Below are 15529 nucleotides of genomic sequence, written 5' to 3' on the forward strand. Positions count from 1 at the left end.
AAATTGATGAAATTCATCTATATCGCGCTGATCTTAGATGCTTGACAGCACCAACCTTTCCAAGTAGTACGGACGGATGGCTGCAATGCAAGGTATGTGCTAACATCTTAAATAGTTAACAAATTGTTATTTTCTATTTCGATTCCTTACTGCTTTGCGATTCAGATCTTGGATGCAGCCATAACATGGGTACGCCACATGCGCCCCAATCCAGATGTACGGGCCGACGGGAATATCTTCCTAGAGAGAGCATCAGTAAGCGGTGTGCTAGTCAGAGACGGAAGTGTTCCAAGTTATACCCATGCTTTACGGAACAAAATGTCTACTAGTACTTTAGGCAAAAAGTACCTTTCCCATGATATGGTAAGTCACAGTAGTCTAAGTCAATTACTAAATGGTACATAACTAATTATGTCTAAAATGCAGGTTTCTCTTCCTGTGAATATGATGAATAAGCATTGGTACGTGGCGGTTGTCAATGCCAAAAAAAGAGCAGTGCAAGTTCTGGATTCGATGCCATCACCAATAAAACAGTTTAAGAAAGGCCACCCGGAACTAGAAAACATGGTACATTTTTCAATGCTTAGTAACTACATACCGAGAGTCAATTCTCATATTATATGTCTTATGCTTCTTAATTTATTATAGCTCAAAGGCATGCAACTCCATATGGAAGCAGCATATAGGCATGGTGGCCGAAAAGTCGATACTTGGAAGGATTTCAACATCAGCACTTGGAAAGTTCAAGTTATCAAAAACATACCACAACAGAAAGACAGGTACTGTACACATCACTTAAAATCACACATTTAGTATTCATAGTAAAAAAATATTTATAACAATCCATATGATTGCAGCATGTCATGTGGGCTTTTTGCGGTAAAGAATATGGAAAAGTTTACAGGCAACAATCTAGATGGAGCCTACACAGCGGTACGATGTCCACACTTAATTTAACCATACCATTCCCGTTGTTACAACTATAAGACTGACTCAACCTATTACGCAGGATGACATCCCCGGGTTCAGGAAACAACTCACTGCCCTCCTAGTGAAGTCTCCACTGAACATGAAAGGACGGCGAAATGGCGAGGACTAAGATAGTGAAAGTCGTGAAGGAAGGATGAAGAGAGCTGAATGCTGTTACAATTTGCTACTTTTTCTAGAATAAAATTTGGATTATGATTTGTTTAAACTTTACGCTTGTATTTTTGAAGTTCTGATTGAACTTTAGAAAGTTTTACAATTTAGAATTTGCCACTTTGAACCATCCACTTGTAGGATTGCAGCTTACTTTGGGAGATGAACTAAATTTGTCTATGAACTATTGCATTTCTAGGCTTTCTGTAATGCTCTATCATGTATTTTAAAACGCATGCCTTGGGCAAGCTTCCATATCACCACCCTTCTCCACACAAGGCATGTTCAAGTCATAAGCTAGTGTTGGTGTTGCTGTAATTCGTATGGTCAATCAGGTAATCAGTGGGAACAGATACAAAGTGGGAACATATGTTGTGAATAAAATGTTGTAGACATCATTACAAAGTGGGAACAGATACTGCAACGATGAATTTATGTTTACCTGCTAGTACAAACCAATCATTACTTTCTGCATTTCACCATATCAGTGTTGCATTGCCTAGCCAAGCTCGTAGCTTTGTCGCATGACCAGCGTGTTACCGAGCCATGCTCTTAGCTGCGCCGCCTGGTCCAGCTCTGGAGCCGCCCCCTTCTCGTTGCTCACGCAAGTAACCTAGCAAGGTCTCAGCCTGCAAATCACACAACTGAACATATAAGTGGCTACGAAATTCAGGAACAAGTTTTAGCTTGATCTAAACTAAATAGAAGGCAGTCATGGGGTGCGATCCCTATTTTTGAATCATTTAGTCATGACAAAGTAGACAGACTCAACTGGAGAAACTTATAATTATAAAGCACGTACATGAGTATTTCAGTGGGAAATCTCAAGCACATGGTTTCGCACAGAATTTTAAGTTTGATCGGTTTCTAGTGACAGCAAGCATTGTTTGACCTGGAGGCCTCTTTGACTTGTAGGACAGAGAGCACTCATCCTCCTGTACTTGCAAGGTTTAGCAGATCCTGGACTGTAATTAATAAGTGTGAAGTTAAACAAGTGAATATCTCGGCCATGTGAACTGAATGTACAAGTCAACACCTTCTTGATCAGTACTAGCATGACAAAATACGCGTCGATTTAGGTATTTTTGAAGACCAGAGAGAAGAAATCTACCAAACACTCAAGTACAGCACGCTCTAACTGACGAATTCATTCGACACTGTTCAGTCACAGTTGCATCACAAGCTCAAACCTTAGACTGATATGTCAATAAGTACTCATACCAATCGCCAATTGTTGCAAATAGAATAAAACAAGAATTTTGGGACGAGGGAGTATATACTAACAGTCAGTATTTCTAATCAAGCAACCAATTTCAAAAAAATAGATGGCAGGAAAAATATGTTCAAAATACTTAGTAATTGTCTACGGAAAAAAAAATCTTAATGATTGGCTTTCCATCTCAGGTACTCAACCATGTGGTGTACTACCATGAGCCACAACTCAGGCTACATATTACACAGGTGTTGATCAATCCTAAAGTATTATTGTTGTTCAGATCAACGATAAAAATAATTACTTGAAAACCCTCTTCTCATAAAAAGCACTGAAAACCAGAGTATGCACGATATCCCTCCAACAGGATTTTCTTGGTGTGAAGATCAATTAATGACAGGAAAAAATGACACGGTGCAAACCTATATATAGAGGTACCTCATTTAGTATCACAAACAGGGAAGGCCCTGCTAATTACAATGTACATACATGGCCCCAAATTTCAGATGTGACATGAAGAAACTGCACGCACCCAAGACTGAAAACTACAGAAAAAACTTCGAAGAAGTCATGAAGAGACATTTTCCAAGTATGGAGTTTTCTTAGAGCAGAAACAAATGGAAGAAACATAGCAAGAGAGAGGCTCCAATGAACATCATTCTGTTTTCTACAGAATGCATTATATAGTATATCACAGATTCAAGAAATAACTATAGAAGATGGAGCTGAGCTGCTTCGTGATGCTTTTCGTCCATTTGCTGCTGGAGCCCAAGAGTGAGAAGGGAGGATAGCACATCCAAGAGCTGGAGTACGAAAAACTGATCACCAACAGATAATAAAATTCAGACACTAAAAAAGGTGTATGTATTTTGTGAGGAATGGTATTAGAGGTAGGCAAATACTGAACGACAACTATTCAAATTGGAAGTATTTTGCAAGAAATGGTACTGCATAATGGAAGTCGAACAACACCACCTCTGTTCTATAACTTCAGCAATAAGGTTTTTCTTTATTCAGAGATGTACATGTGTACTTGTACAATCAACGGCAAAATACATGTCGTAGTAGGTACAACTACTGCTCTAATAATCTCTCATACTACGTGCTCGTGCTATGAAATATATATTTCTCAGAAACTACTACTGGAATTAAGCAAATCACATCCAATTTCAGCCTAAGATTTGCAAGGAGGATTAGAACCGTATACCTAGAGCTTGGCACGAGCAGAGCCGGACTGTGAGAGCGCAATATTGAAATTGCCGACGCGGCCAACTGGGTTCGGGCGGCGCGTGCTGCCGGAGGGGAGGTCGGCCCAAAGCTCCGGCGTGGGCCGTCGGCAGGGGAGCTCCATGGAGAAGACGAGGCGAGAGAAGTCGGGGGTGAGCGCCGGCCTGTCCCGGAGCGCGACGGGGTCCAGGGGAGCAGCGGCGTCGGGGGACGGCGAGTCCTCCTCGAGCGCCTCAAATGGCAGGCCCTCGCCGGCGGCGGCCGGAAGGGGTGAGCGCCGGCCTGTCCCGGAGCGCGACGGGGTCCAGGAGAGCAGCGGCGTCGGGGGACGGCGAATCCTCCTCGAGCGCCTCAAATGGCAGGCCCTCGCCGGCGGCGGCCGGAACCCTAGAGCGCGGTGGAGATCGGGGCCAAACGATGGGGACGAAATCGGATTTTTTTTTTGAGGGGAGGGAACGAAATTGGATGGGAAGGGCGGGGTGGGCTAGTTGGACACGAGGGACGGAAGGGCCTGTTCGACACGCGGCCGGGCTGATTACCTCTGTCGATTTTTTCTTCCCAAAATGCCCTCAGGATATCTATACTGAAGGACGGGAGCTCACCAGTGCATGGTCTACCGCTCGCGAGAACTGGAGCAGTATATGTCACCACACACCGTACGATTTCATGATCTGACGGTCAGAATTTACCCCAGGGTACCATAAAAGAGCTCAAATTAAATGGACTTCTTTCTGGCAGAAAATTCTGAATTGTGTAGAAGACACATGGGGCCGCCATGTCCTCCACCTCAAACCAAATCTCGTTACATGGATTCGGAGACATATATATGTATGAGCGATTATGACTGATCAACTTCCTCTGACGGACGGCCCTACAGGACTGAAATTTGGTCTGAAAGCGATTCCTTGCTTGACGACAGTCTCTCTATCCATAATAGTGGGCGGAGGCGCCGACGCCGACGACGAGGACTGGCAGGAAGCTTCATCAACGCTGGGCGTACGCGCTCGACGACGTACGTAACACAGTTTGGACGCGCGTCCTAGTTGTAATTGGCCTCCAGACAACAACAGCATGTTGCACACGTCGAAGCCTATTCCCACACACATAAATCTCAGTCTCCTCTCCTATCCGCCGATATATGTTTTTTTCTGGCTCTCTGGTCTCTGCAAGTCTTCGGTCTTCACCAAAGGGTGAGGCTGTGTTTGACATTTCTAACGCTGGCCGCCTAATCAGCGCAGGTAAGCACCGGCGTACGGCGTTTGTTTATGCCAAAATAAATCTAGTCCAAACAGGAGGGGGGTGGAAGAGAAGAGAAGGTCGAGGCCATGGTCTAGGCGTCTAGCTAGCTGCCTCTCTCCCTATATATACAAGGCCATGGCAAGGCTCGTAAAGGGCTAGAGAAGAAAGGATTGGAAGGCTACGGAAGCTAGCTGGTGAGAGAGGAGGAGGAGAGGGACCTTTGCCTTGCTCTAAGGAGAGATAGCTTGTCTTCTGTGAAGGAGATCGAGATGATCAAGGGAGACCAGCGGCAGCTTGGAGCTCATGAAGAGCGGTTGAAAGATCAGGTTTGGAACTGATTAATTTCTTCTCTTGATTTTGTATTTGTGCTGTCACATATGCTTCAAAGAGTTTGATTTTTTTTATTGAATGCTTGTTCATTTATTTGGATAAGTATGGTTAGGACTAGTGGTTAGGATTTGGCTGAGTTTCTCTCTTCTTTGGGTTGTGGCTCTTGATCCATGAATGGAAGTCAGGGACTTCTCTTTCTCATGTCAAAATCAGTCAGATGATCATCTTTAGGGACCACAGATCCTGGTACTAGTAGAACAGTCAAATTAAACATATGGATCAGCCAGGAATTGGATTTTTCAACAGCTAGCTGCTCGTCATCCAATAAATTCATGGTGTTATTAATTTTTTGATCATCTTATGCTAATATAGACTTTCATGCTGGCGTTGCAGATGAGAGATGATCATCGGGCCTCAGATGGCAATTTTTTCAAGTTCTTGCAAAACCAGTCAAGCACAGAAAAAGAGGTACATAATTATCAAACATGTTCAACAAACATAAACAGCACAACTTTTCTTAATTTGTTACATAAGGCAGGGCCTGGTAGGCAGTAAAAACTAGTAATAAGTAGACTTTAAATTTCTTAATTATCCTGAAATTCCTCAACTTATTCATGAAAAAAGTACCTAAATCTATTAGCTATGTATATTTGCCTATAGTTTTTTTTCATCTAACTAGGTACCAAACTAGTTAGCTCCCAGTAGTCATATATACAAACCCAGCCAAGTAGCCAACTAGGCATTATCATATGTGATTTGCTTAACTAATGAGAAATGACTAATTGAAGTGTCTCTGATGTGATGGTTTCATTCATTCAGGCTCAAGAAGACAAGATTGCGTCCACAAGGGCAGAGATGGGCGAAGTGAGAAAAGAGAACGAGAGGCTGAAGATGATGCTATCACGGATGGTGGAGGACCATCGCTCCCTTCAGAAGCAATTCGACGTTCTCCACCAGCAAGGGCGAGGCAAGAACCTCGCCGTTGGCTCACCGGATCATACATCACCGGTCGACGGCCCCGGGTTCGTCTCTTTGCGCCTTGGAACGAGCGCCGTCATGAGCAGGCAGAACATGGGAGAAGAGATCAAGGACAGCACTAATAATCCAGATGGCAAGGGCATCTTTCTTGGACTTTCATCAGCCTGCGGAGCTGTTGGTGCAAGAACTGATGGAAGTGAGACGAAGGTGCGGCCAGATGTGGTGACATTGAGCCCTCGAGGCAGCTCCGAGGGGGAGGCCGCGGAGACGACAACGTCAGCCGCAGCAAGCAAGATGGCGAAGAACCCGAGAATCACCGTCAGCGGCGCGGAAACGGAGGAGGAGGTGGCCCGGCAGCCACTGGCCAAGAAGGCCAGGGTGTCGGTGAGGGCAAGGTGTGACACACCAACGGTACGTACATCTACATATACTCTAGGATACCTAATTAAGAACTTGAATGGTAAATGCATGAAAGGGATGTGGAAACTCATATGCGTATATATGATTTGAATGTATGGTTTGTTGGCGATCGATCAGATGAACGATGGGTGCCAGTGGAGGAAGTACGGGCAGAAGATATCCAAGGGGAACCCGTGTCCACGCGCCTACTACCGCTGCACCGTCGCAACAGGGTGTCCCGTCAGAAAACAGGTATGTATATTCACTGCAATACATCCAAAAGAACCCCAAAACATGGTACCAAAGAATCTGCGGCGAAGTGTGTTTCGCAAACCAAACATGATGAAGAACCTGTGTTTTGAATTTCGGCCGAATTTCGGCCATCTCGGCCTGGGGCGAAATATACTTTCCAGCGAAAAAATAGATTTTGGTCAAATTTCTGCCAAATTTTAGTCAAATTTTGGCCGAAATTCGGCCATCTCAGCCTGGGGCGAAAAATTTCACAAACCCAAAATCAAACCTTGCGAAGAACTATACATGTGTTGCTTCCAAACATTGCAGTGCAACTTAATTAGCACTCCCTCTATTTGTAATTAACCCTAAACCAAAAATGCTTCTATGTTCCGCAAACCAAACTTGACCAAGACCTATACATGTGTTGCTTTAATGTCAGGAAGTTGGCGCCGGCTAACAGATGTATTATATACAGCTCATAAAAAAAATTCAATGCTGAACTGTTGAAGCTCGACACTTACAGATCAAAAATGTATACAACCCCAAATACCCTTTTGTAAAATTCAGGGAGATCCTTTTTTTTATACATTGGTTTCCAGCGAGATCTAATTATGTCGTATTGGCAGAGCCATAGTACGTATTCTTATGTTTGCCCAAAATTAGCAAGATGTGTTCTCTTTTCTCGTATATTTCTCAAGTGGATGCCTAATACAATTCATATTTAAGGTTCAAAACTAGCCAGTATCAAGTTCCCCTTCAAAAAAGTACTAGTACCAAGTGGCACAATCAACTAAATTAAGCCGCCATGTGCATATGGTCCCAAATCCGGCGTCCAGACTCCATTAATCAAGCGTTGGAGCGCCACCGGGGAGGGAGGGAGGGAGCTAGCGGGCCTAAACAGAAGAGCACGTAGCCGGAGATCGGAGCCTGACCTGATCACGGGGGAGGGCCGGAGCCGCCGGGGCGGTGATCGGGTTCCCTCCCCTCGCTTGCCCGGGCGTGGCTTCTCCGGCAACGGCAAGGGCGCTATTGGGTTTTAGGGCGTGCTGGGAATGGTAGTAAGTAAATACGGGGGTGTATAGTTTACACTTGTATCTTACAGGCCGCGTAGCAAAATTGGGCTGGAAACCAAACGACGAGCCGAGACCTATATTTATTTTACACGTGTATTGGAGGAAACACGACAATCCAATCAAGGCCTTAGGCTGATCGCGTCGAAACAAATTGGTCCAGGTCCCACATGCCAGTGGCCGATGGGGGTTTAGTATGCTAGAGCCTGGAAAAGACTCTGATGGGCTTTGGGTTGGGCCAGCGTTGCCACATGTGTGTGTGTGCTGCATGCCATTTCAAGCAAGTCCAACCTTTTTCCCCTAAAAAAAGCAAGTCCAACCTTTCCCTCAAAAAAAAGCAAGTGCAACCTCCCCTCATGGAAAAAAACAATGTCCAAAATATATCCATGGTAAAAGTTCCCAATAACTTTGAAAAACACTGAGTTCATAGACATAGCATCTCTCTCTCTCTCTCTCTCTCTCTCTCTCTTTGTGGGTAAGACATAGCATATCTCTAACATGGCACAAGATTTCCAATATAAGTTCAGCTTGGGAAATAGATATGGCAGATTCAAATGCGGTAGCATTAATATGCACAGTTCACATATGTATGTGAATTTCTTCTTCATAGCATGATTTCTTTTTTGTTTCTCAGGTTGCCAGTTCAATATATAATTGAAAATTCATGACATGATAGACCTAAATTGTGTCTACGTGGCCGGAGGTCGCTCCCCCCCAACCCCCCGTGTCGCTCCCGCGAGCGGCGGGGGAAACCCTCGCCGCCACCGGTCCTAGCCCCCCTCCCCTCCTCCTCTCTCCTCGCCGCCGCCGCACTCGCTGGCGGGCAAAGCACGGCCGACCACGGCCGCGGCGGGGCCTCCTCTCCTTCCCGAATGGTGGTGGGCGGCGCTGGACGACCTCGCCGGTCGGGGATGCGGTGCTTTGTGGGGCACGGCAGCGCAGGTGGCTGCTGCCCCGGCGTGGTGGGCTACGTGCGGTGGTCGTCGGGGTTGCGCCCGTGGTGGCAGAGGCGGCGGTGCGGGCTTGGCGGCGGCGGAGGCCCAAATCGATCTGGATCTGGGGGCTCTCCTCTGGCTGGCGGCCCGGGGGCTGGCCAGGACCGGGCATGGTCATGGCGCTGGGCGTGGACAGCGGTGGCATGCGGCCAGCTACTACAGGCGGCTTCTTCCGGTGCGGCGGTTGTCCTCGGTGGATTTGGGCTGCCACGGCATGGTGGGAGCCCATGGTGGTGGCATGGGTCGGCTCGTGGCGGCGGTGTTGCGTCGGCGTGGTTCAGCTCATGGTGGTGTACAGGTCGTGGCGTTGGGCTCTCCGGCGTCGGCTCGTCTGCGTGTGGCCCTTAGGGATGTTGTTGGTCTCTCTCGTGGATGCAGACGGTTGTGGCCGGTACGGCTCCTCGCGCCGCTGAGTGGGTGGCCGGTTTGGGCCATGTGCTGATCCAGGCTGGGATTCCGGGTTGGTCGTCGGGGGTGACGTTTGGAGAGGTGGTGGGAGAGATGGGTGGCGCCGATGCGGTCGGGCCACCCGTCACCGGCAGGGGTGCCGGACGTTGACGTAGTCCACTCCCGCCTCGCCTCTTCTCCGACCTGGCCACTCTCTAATCGATTTGGCCATTCCTATCGCTGGCGGCTCTGTCGGTGGTAGGAGCTTGCCGGTCGGCTCATCGCCTATAACCATGAAGGACCTTTCAAGTGTCTTGTTTCTCGGGCGGCGGCACAGGTGGTGGGAGCCGCAGTGCTCGTGGGCTGATGCCACGGCTCAGGTGTGGGCGGCTAGCCGCCATGGCCGCGTGGGCGGTGTGGTGGTAGGCGTTTCATCGTCCTAACGAAGGCGGAGTATACTTACCGGGGTGAAAACCCTGTCTGGTTTAGGCCAGACCGACGGAGGTGGCGTCTGTGGGCGTCGTCATCTTCCTGGAGTCTCTGTTGTGGTTGCTCCCTCCCTTTGTCGTGCTCCGGATGAAAATCCGATCTCTGGATCGGGCGGTGGCGGCGCTACGGTGTCGTGCCCTTCCTGAAGGCACCGTCTTGGTGTGCATGGTGTCGGCGATTCTCAACTTCACCTCTTGGTGATCTCATCGGAAGGGCATCGGCGGCTCCGTAGTGATGCTTACTGTCTTCTCTTGTTGTCTGCGTCGAGTATGTCGGTGTGGTGTTGTTGTAGCCCTTTGGCACCTATGTATCTGTCCCTGGGAGAATGTGGTTCTCGTGTTGTGTGTTGTGGTTTGTATCGGATCCGTTTGTTGGTGGTTGGTGCTTTATATATAAGGCGGGGTGAAAGCCTTTTTCGATAATTGTGTCTACGTACGTACTCAACTATTTAAAGGATTTTCAATAACTTTTAGCATGGGTTTTTTAGCCAGTTGCACAAGAACTTCATGTATAAAATGAGTGTGCACATTGTGCGCTCGGTATAAGAACAAACAATCTTCTCACCATGCATTGGATTTGCACTTGAATTAATCAAGTTTTGAAGTAAAAAATTTAACTAATCAAAGATGCTTTAAAACTCTTGCTCATATTTCTTCAATGGCGCCATCCACACACACACTACACACATCATTCTTCCTTGCCATGATGACCAACCGAGAACTGACCGTGCACTCTTTTTTCCTAGGTGCAAAGATGCGGGGAGGACATGTCGATCCTGATCACCACCTATGAGGGTGCGCACAACCACCCGTTGTCTGCCTCCGCCACCGCCATGGCATCCACCACCTCGGCCGCGGCATCCATGCTCATGTCAGGCTCCTCTACCTCGCTCGGCTTCCCCTCTGCCGCCTCCAGCCTCCACGGCCTTCGGTTCGGCCTCCCGGGGGCGGCCAACAGTGCCTCCTCTAACAAGCTGGGTGGCCGACCGTTCTTCCTCCCGGCCGCCACCGGCGCGTCCATCAGTGCTACCCCATTGTACCCCACCATTACACTTGACCTCACCTCGCAGGCCGCCTCACAGCAGGCCTTCTCCCTCAGCAATAGCAACAGGTTCTCCTCCAGCTTCACCAGCTCTCATGGCCACAGCGGTAACACTGGTAGGTACCCTTCGACGAGCTTCTCCTTCTCCGGCTCCGGCGCCAGTAGCCTGCCCGGCGCCACCGCATGGCCGGCCGGAGTTGGATCGTACCTGAGCTACAGATCCTCGTCCGGTGCGCCCTACAACGGCGCCGGCAAGAGCTCGTTCGAGGCCGCGCTGAGCAGCATCAATGGAAGACAGCAAGGCTCGGCGGCATTCCTCCACCAGTCGGTCACTACCAGAATTTGATACGTTGCCGAGGCCCATGACCGTCGGCATAGGGCCAAAAGCCGTCGGCAAAGGGTTACGCCGACGGTCCCCGTCGGCAACTCGTACGTCGGCGTACCTCAGGTCGGCCGTCGGCATACAAAAACCGTCGGCATAGTGAGCTAAGCCGATGGGGGTCGTACCACCGTCGGCATACATACCCCGTCAGCAACATTTTCCACCTGACGAACGTTGACGGCGCCACCTGACACGTGGCAGCTTCTGGGCGACCGTGGCCTGGTGGTACGCCGACGGTTAGGCCGTCGGCATAGTTTTGGGCCTATGCCGACAGCCCAACCTTCGGCATAGCTCCGTGCCACGGCTGCCCAGGTGCTGCCACGTGTCAGATACGCCGACGATTAGGCCGTCGACATAGGCCTATGCCGACGGCCTAATCGTCGGCGTATCTGTGCGACAGGGTTTCCCAGGTGCTGCCACATGCCAGCTACTGGTATCACAGAGGCACTATGCCGATGGCCTAACCGTAGGCATAGATGCAAACCTATATTCATGAATGAATAATACAAATGATATTGCAAAAATTGAATAAAAGAACTATATTCATAATAAATGGAACATTTCAATTATTTGGTCTGAATAATAAACAATAGACTTTATTAATATAAATGTCAATTACAAGTATTTAGGAATTACACTTGGAGGAAAAAGAAATAAAAGAAAGGAAAAGTCCTAAACTAAACCTATACTAAACTATCTGGTTCTTCATCTTCTGCTTCTTTCTTCCAGTTCATCAACCTGCAAAAAAAGAAACAACATAACCGTCGGCATAGGTATGCACTGTTTTTATTTTTAAAATTTTTGTGCTGCATTTTTAAAATTTTTATATATGTAAAACTGTGTCTATCATAGCTTCCCACAGAACTAGTTAAGTGTCCCTAAACTTTTAACGGTTCAAAAGTTATCAAAAAATATGAAATAAATATGGGAGCATCTCTCTAATGTAATAAGATGATCCAACGGAGGGATTGTCAAAATATGCATCTGTGTGTCCTCGGCAAAAATAATAAGCATTTCAGCTCACTGCGACATAAATATATACTGAACTATTTGTTTTTTTGTCCAGGACACATATAGTCGTATTTTTTTAATCCCTCCGTTGGATCATGCTATTCGTCACCCCGAGCGAGGAATAGTTATTGTTCACCCCCCTCTATTTTACCATCAATGCACCGTAATTTTACGTTCCGTAAGTTTTGTTTTATTTCTGATGCAAAAAAGGGACGGTAAGAAAATATATAATCTCCGTAAAAATATTTTATGTTACGTAAAATTACAAACATAAAAATATAGTGTAAAATACACATAAACGGCAAATTTTCCTATCTTATGACCTATATTTTTATTTTCTTATGTCAAATTTTATGTAGTGAATCAATAAGAATGTAACTATTTGAATTTCAAACATGATTTAATTATGAAATGATCGTAAGATTACCTCGGGTAAAGAATAACTTATTCTACATCTGGGTGATGAATAGTAACACTATATATATATATATATATATATATATATATATATCATAAATCTCGAAAATTCTGACTAAAATCCATATATAATTTGTGTATGTTTAAGTTTATATAAATTAGATTTAAATTAATCAAATCTAAAGTTTAAAAAATGCAAAACGAGAAACATATAATATATACGCCGACGGCATGGCCGTCGGCATAGTGGGCCCACGTGGTTTTTTGCGGAATAAAAAAAGTGTACAAGCTATGCCGACGGCCTCCGTTAGGGCCGTCGGCATAGTGGTGACGGCGTCAACCCTTCGTCTGTACCTTGGTCGACGAACCCACCTGCATGCCGACGGCGTCTCTATGCCGATGGCCCCCGTCGGCATCGTGGAAGATACGCCGACGGCCCTCCTACGCCGACGGCCCCCGTCGGCATAGATGGAGGTTTGCCGACGGCTTTAGTATGCCTACGGCCTTTCCAAGGCCGTCGGCATACCACCATCTATGCTGACGGGGGCCGTCGGCGTAGAAAAAGCCGTCGGCAGCGGCTATTATTCTGGTAGTGGGTGCAGCAGAGGGTGGCTCCCGTGAGCGGCGGCAGCACGACGCCGACCGTGCTCACTGACACGATCGCCAAGGCGATCACGTCAGACCCGGGCTTCCACACAGCGCTCGCGGCCGCCATCACGTCTTATGTTGGCAAGCCGGCTGCAGGAGGCAGCAAGGGGCTCGAGTGGGGTGAGCACCTCGGGCTGGGGCCATCCAGTGCGGCAGCCGCGGCATGCTCGTCGGCAGTGCTGGCACGATCGTCATCAACGGGGGCCGCACAGAGCGGTTCCCCGAACGGGAGGATGACGTTGCAGGCGTCGCTGGCGTTGTCGGGCTCCACGAGTGCTACTGCTTCGACATTGTGAAGAACAGGGAGCACATTAATTTGGTAGCTGAAGGTTCTGACTTCTGAGTTATGTTTGTGGATTGAGTTGAACATTTCGTGTAGATATATACTGACTTAGCATAACTGCTGAAAATGTGTTGATTGATTCATCATTCACAGCCTAAACACACGCCACGAGTTCAGGCCTGCACGAGTTTTTGTACGCGACAAGTTATTTGCAAGTTGCCTGAAAAAAATATGTTTGCAGTGATCATAACTAGGCCTGCCGATTTCCCAAGTGTCCACCATTGCTTACAGCCCTCTGCCACTATCAATCTAGTCTCCTGTTGAATTAGCACGCAATTGTGGTATGAAACTGCAGCAGAAAATCAGGTCCAAAACATGAATCAAACGGAGCCTAAGATTACTTTGTTTTTAGCGCAGTGTATTTTCCACAGCCACATGCAGCCGCTCGACACTTGCTACCACCGCTGTGAGGGCATACATTTAATGAAAATTACCCACCTGCCATTCCATTAGTCATTGCTCAACATGAATTCAACTATTTAAGGATCGTTGCTCAAGAAACCATGGAGAACCTCCTTAGAAGATGTCTAGATCAGGGAGTGTTTGACAAAAAACTACCACTTTAAGGGTTTGCGTCCCACAGAACTACCAGTTTAAAAAAAGTGACTAAAAACTATCAAAATTTTCTAATTTCGTGACTAAAAACTACCAATTTCAGATAATGACCAGTTTAGACGATTTAAACGTGTTTATAACAGGCGGGGCTCATCTGTCAGCACTGACGTGGCGTCAAAGCCAACTTCACAGGAGAGCGGACGCCGGTCGCCTCGCCTATCCCCGAGATCTGGGGCGTCAATGGAGTTTCGCCGGCGTTCCACCCGGCTGTGACGACCGGACCGCATCAGGGCTGTCCCCGACGACCTGCTCCTCCTCGTCCCCGCCCGCCTCCGCTGCGCCCGGGCCGCCGCGCACACCGGCCTCATCTCGCGTCGGTGGCGCGGCCTCGCGGCCCGCCTCCGCGAGATCGTCTTCTGTGGCGTCGCCCTCCACAGACTCGAAGCGGCTCGGTCGTGCTCGCTGCCTCCGCGCCGAACGCCACCAACGGCCTCGCCGACGTTGAGGTCGGCTCGGTGAGCTCGTACGGGCCGCGACCGCCGCCGAGCGTCGGCCTGAACGTCACCATCACGCCCAACCGGTCGTCGCCCGACGCCGACACCAGCCAGCTCGCCGTGCGGATCGAGTACGACGCCCCCGCGCACCGCCTCTCGGTCTACGCCCACGACACGGCCGCCGGCGACCCACCCGTCAACGACACAGCCACCCTGCTCCTCGACGCGCCGCTCGACCTGGCCGCCCGCCAAGGCCGCGCTGGTGGGGTTCTACGCCTCCACGTCCCACGCTGGCGTCCGGCAGGGGCGGCTGCGTCGGGGCCGGTGCGAGGAAGCGGCTGCGCGGGGGCACGATGCCGGGCCCTCCCTTCTAAGCCCGGTGGATGGCGGCAGGTTCAGCTGCTGCGCGTGGGCGCGACGCTGGGCCCTCCCTGCTGAGCCCGGTGGCAGCAGCACCATGGCTCTGGCCTCCCTCTCGCCTCCGGCGACGACCGCCGGGGAGCCAGGATGCACAGAAGTTGTTTGTGAAAATGCCAAAGAAAGATAGAGAGGAGGAAGAAGAATGACGTGTGGGTCCCACCTGTAATAACGGTCAACTGAACGGTCAACATGTTTAAATCGTTTAAACTGGTCATTATCTGAAAGTGGTAGTTTTTAGTCACAAAATTAGAGAATTTTGGTAGTTTTCGGTCACTTTTTTTAAACTGGTAGTTCTGTGAGACGCAAACCCCTAAAATGGTAGTTTTTTGTCAAACACTCCTAGATCAGGAGAACCTTTGAATTGTAGTCTGTAGGGTTGTATAGGCTGAATAGCTGAACAGTCACAAACAGTTATACCGTGACAGTACGTCTGATTTCAGATTCAGAAACAATCTTTGTTGCTAGTGCAGTAAAAACTTGGTAGGTTTCTGACTGATGCATTGCCATGTTTTTTTCA

The 15529-nt window shown here is 48.5% G+C and overlaps 1 protein-coding gene across 2 annotated transcripts; it reads left to right on the forward strand.

Moving 5' to 3' along the window:
- The first annotated feature begins 4758 nt into the window (after nucleotides 1-4758).
- Nucleotides 4759-12441, forward strand: LOC125524675 (WRKY transcription factor 72B-like). Of its 2 annotated transcripts, XM_048689709.1 has the most exons (5): nucleotides 4762-5145; nucleotides 5543-5617; nucleotides 5969-6538; nucleotides 6665-6778; nucleotides 10447-12441. In XM_048689709.1, exons 1-5 carry the CDS (start codon nucleotides 5089-5091, stop codon nucleotides 11086-11088), a joined length of 1458 nt encoding a protein of 485 aa, XP_048545666.1. In that variant the 5' UTR covers nucleotides 4762-5088; the 3' UTR covers nucleotides 11089-12441. The 2 variants fall into 2 exon arrangements, with proteins under 2 accessions (XP_048545667.1, XP_048545666.1); XM_048689710.1 differs by lacking the exon at nucleotides 5543-5617 and having other exon boundaries at nucleotides 4759-5145.
- The last annotated feature ends 3088 nt before the right edge of the window (nucleotides 12442-15529 follow it).

This window comes from Triticum urartu, chromosome 7 (assembly GCF_003073215.2).
Source record: "Triticum urartu cultivar G1812 chromosome 7, Tu2.1, whole genome shotgun sequence".
NCBI lineage: Eukaryota > Viridiplantae > Streptophyta > Magnoliopsida > Poales > Poaceae > Triticum > Triticum urartu.

Bases quoted from the DNA above. Each gene is read 5' to 3' on its own strand.
- LOC125524675 (XM_048689709.1), top strand. From the start codon at position 5,089: ATGATCAAGGGAGACCAGCGGCAGCTTGGAGCTCATGAAGAGCGGTTG. The intron at 5,618-5,968 runs GTACATAATTAT...TCATTCATTCAG, and splicing joins AGTCAAGCACAGAAAAAGAG to GCTCAAGAAGACAAGATTGC. The intron at 6,779-10,446 runs GTATGTATATTC...CTTTTTTCCTAG, and splicing joins GGTGTCCCGTCAGAAAACAG to GTGCAAAGATGCGGGGAGGA.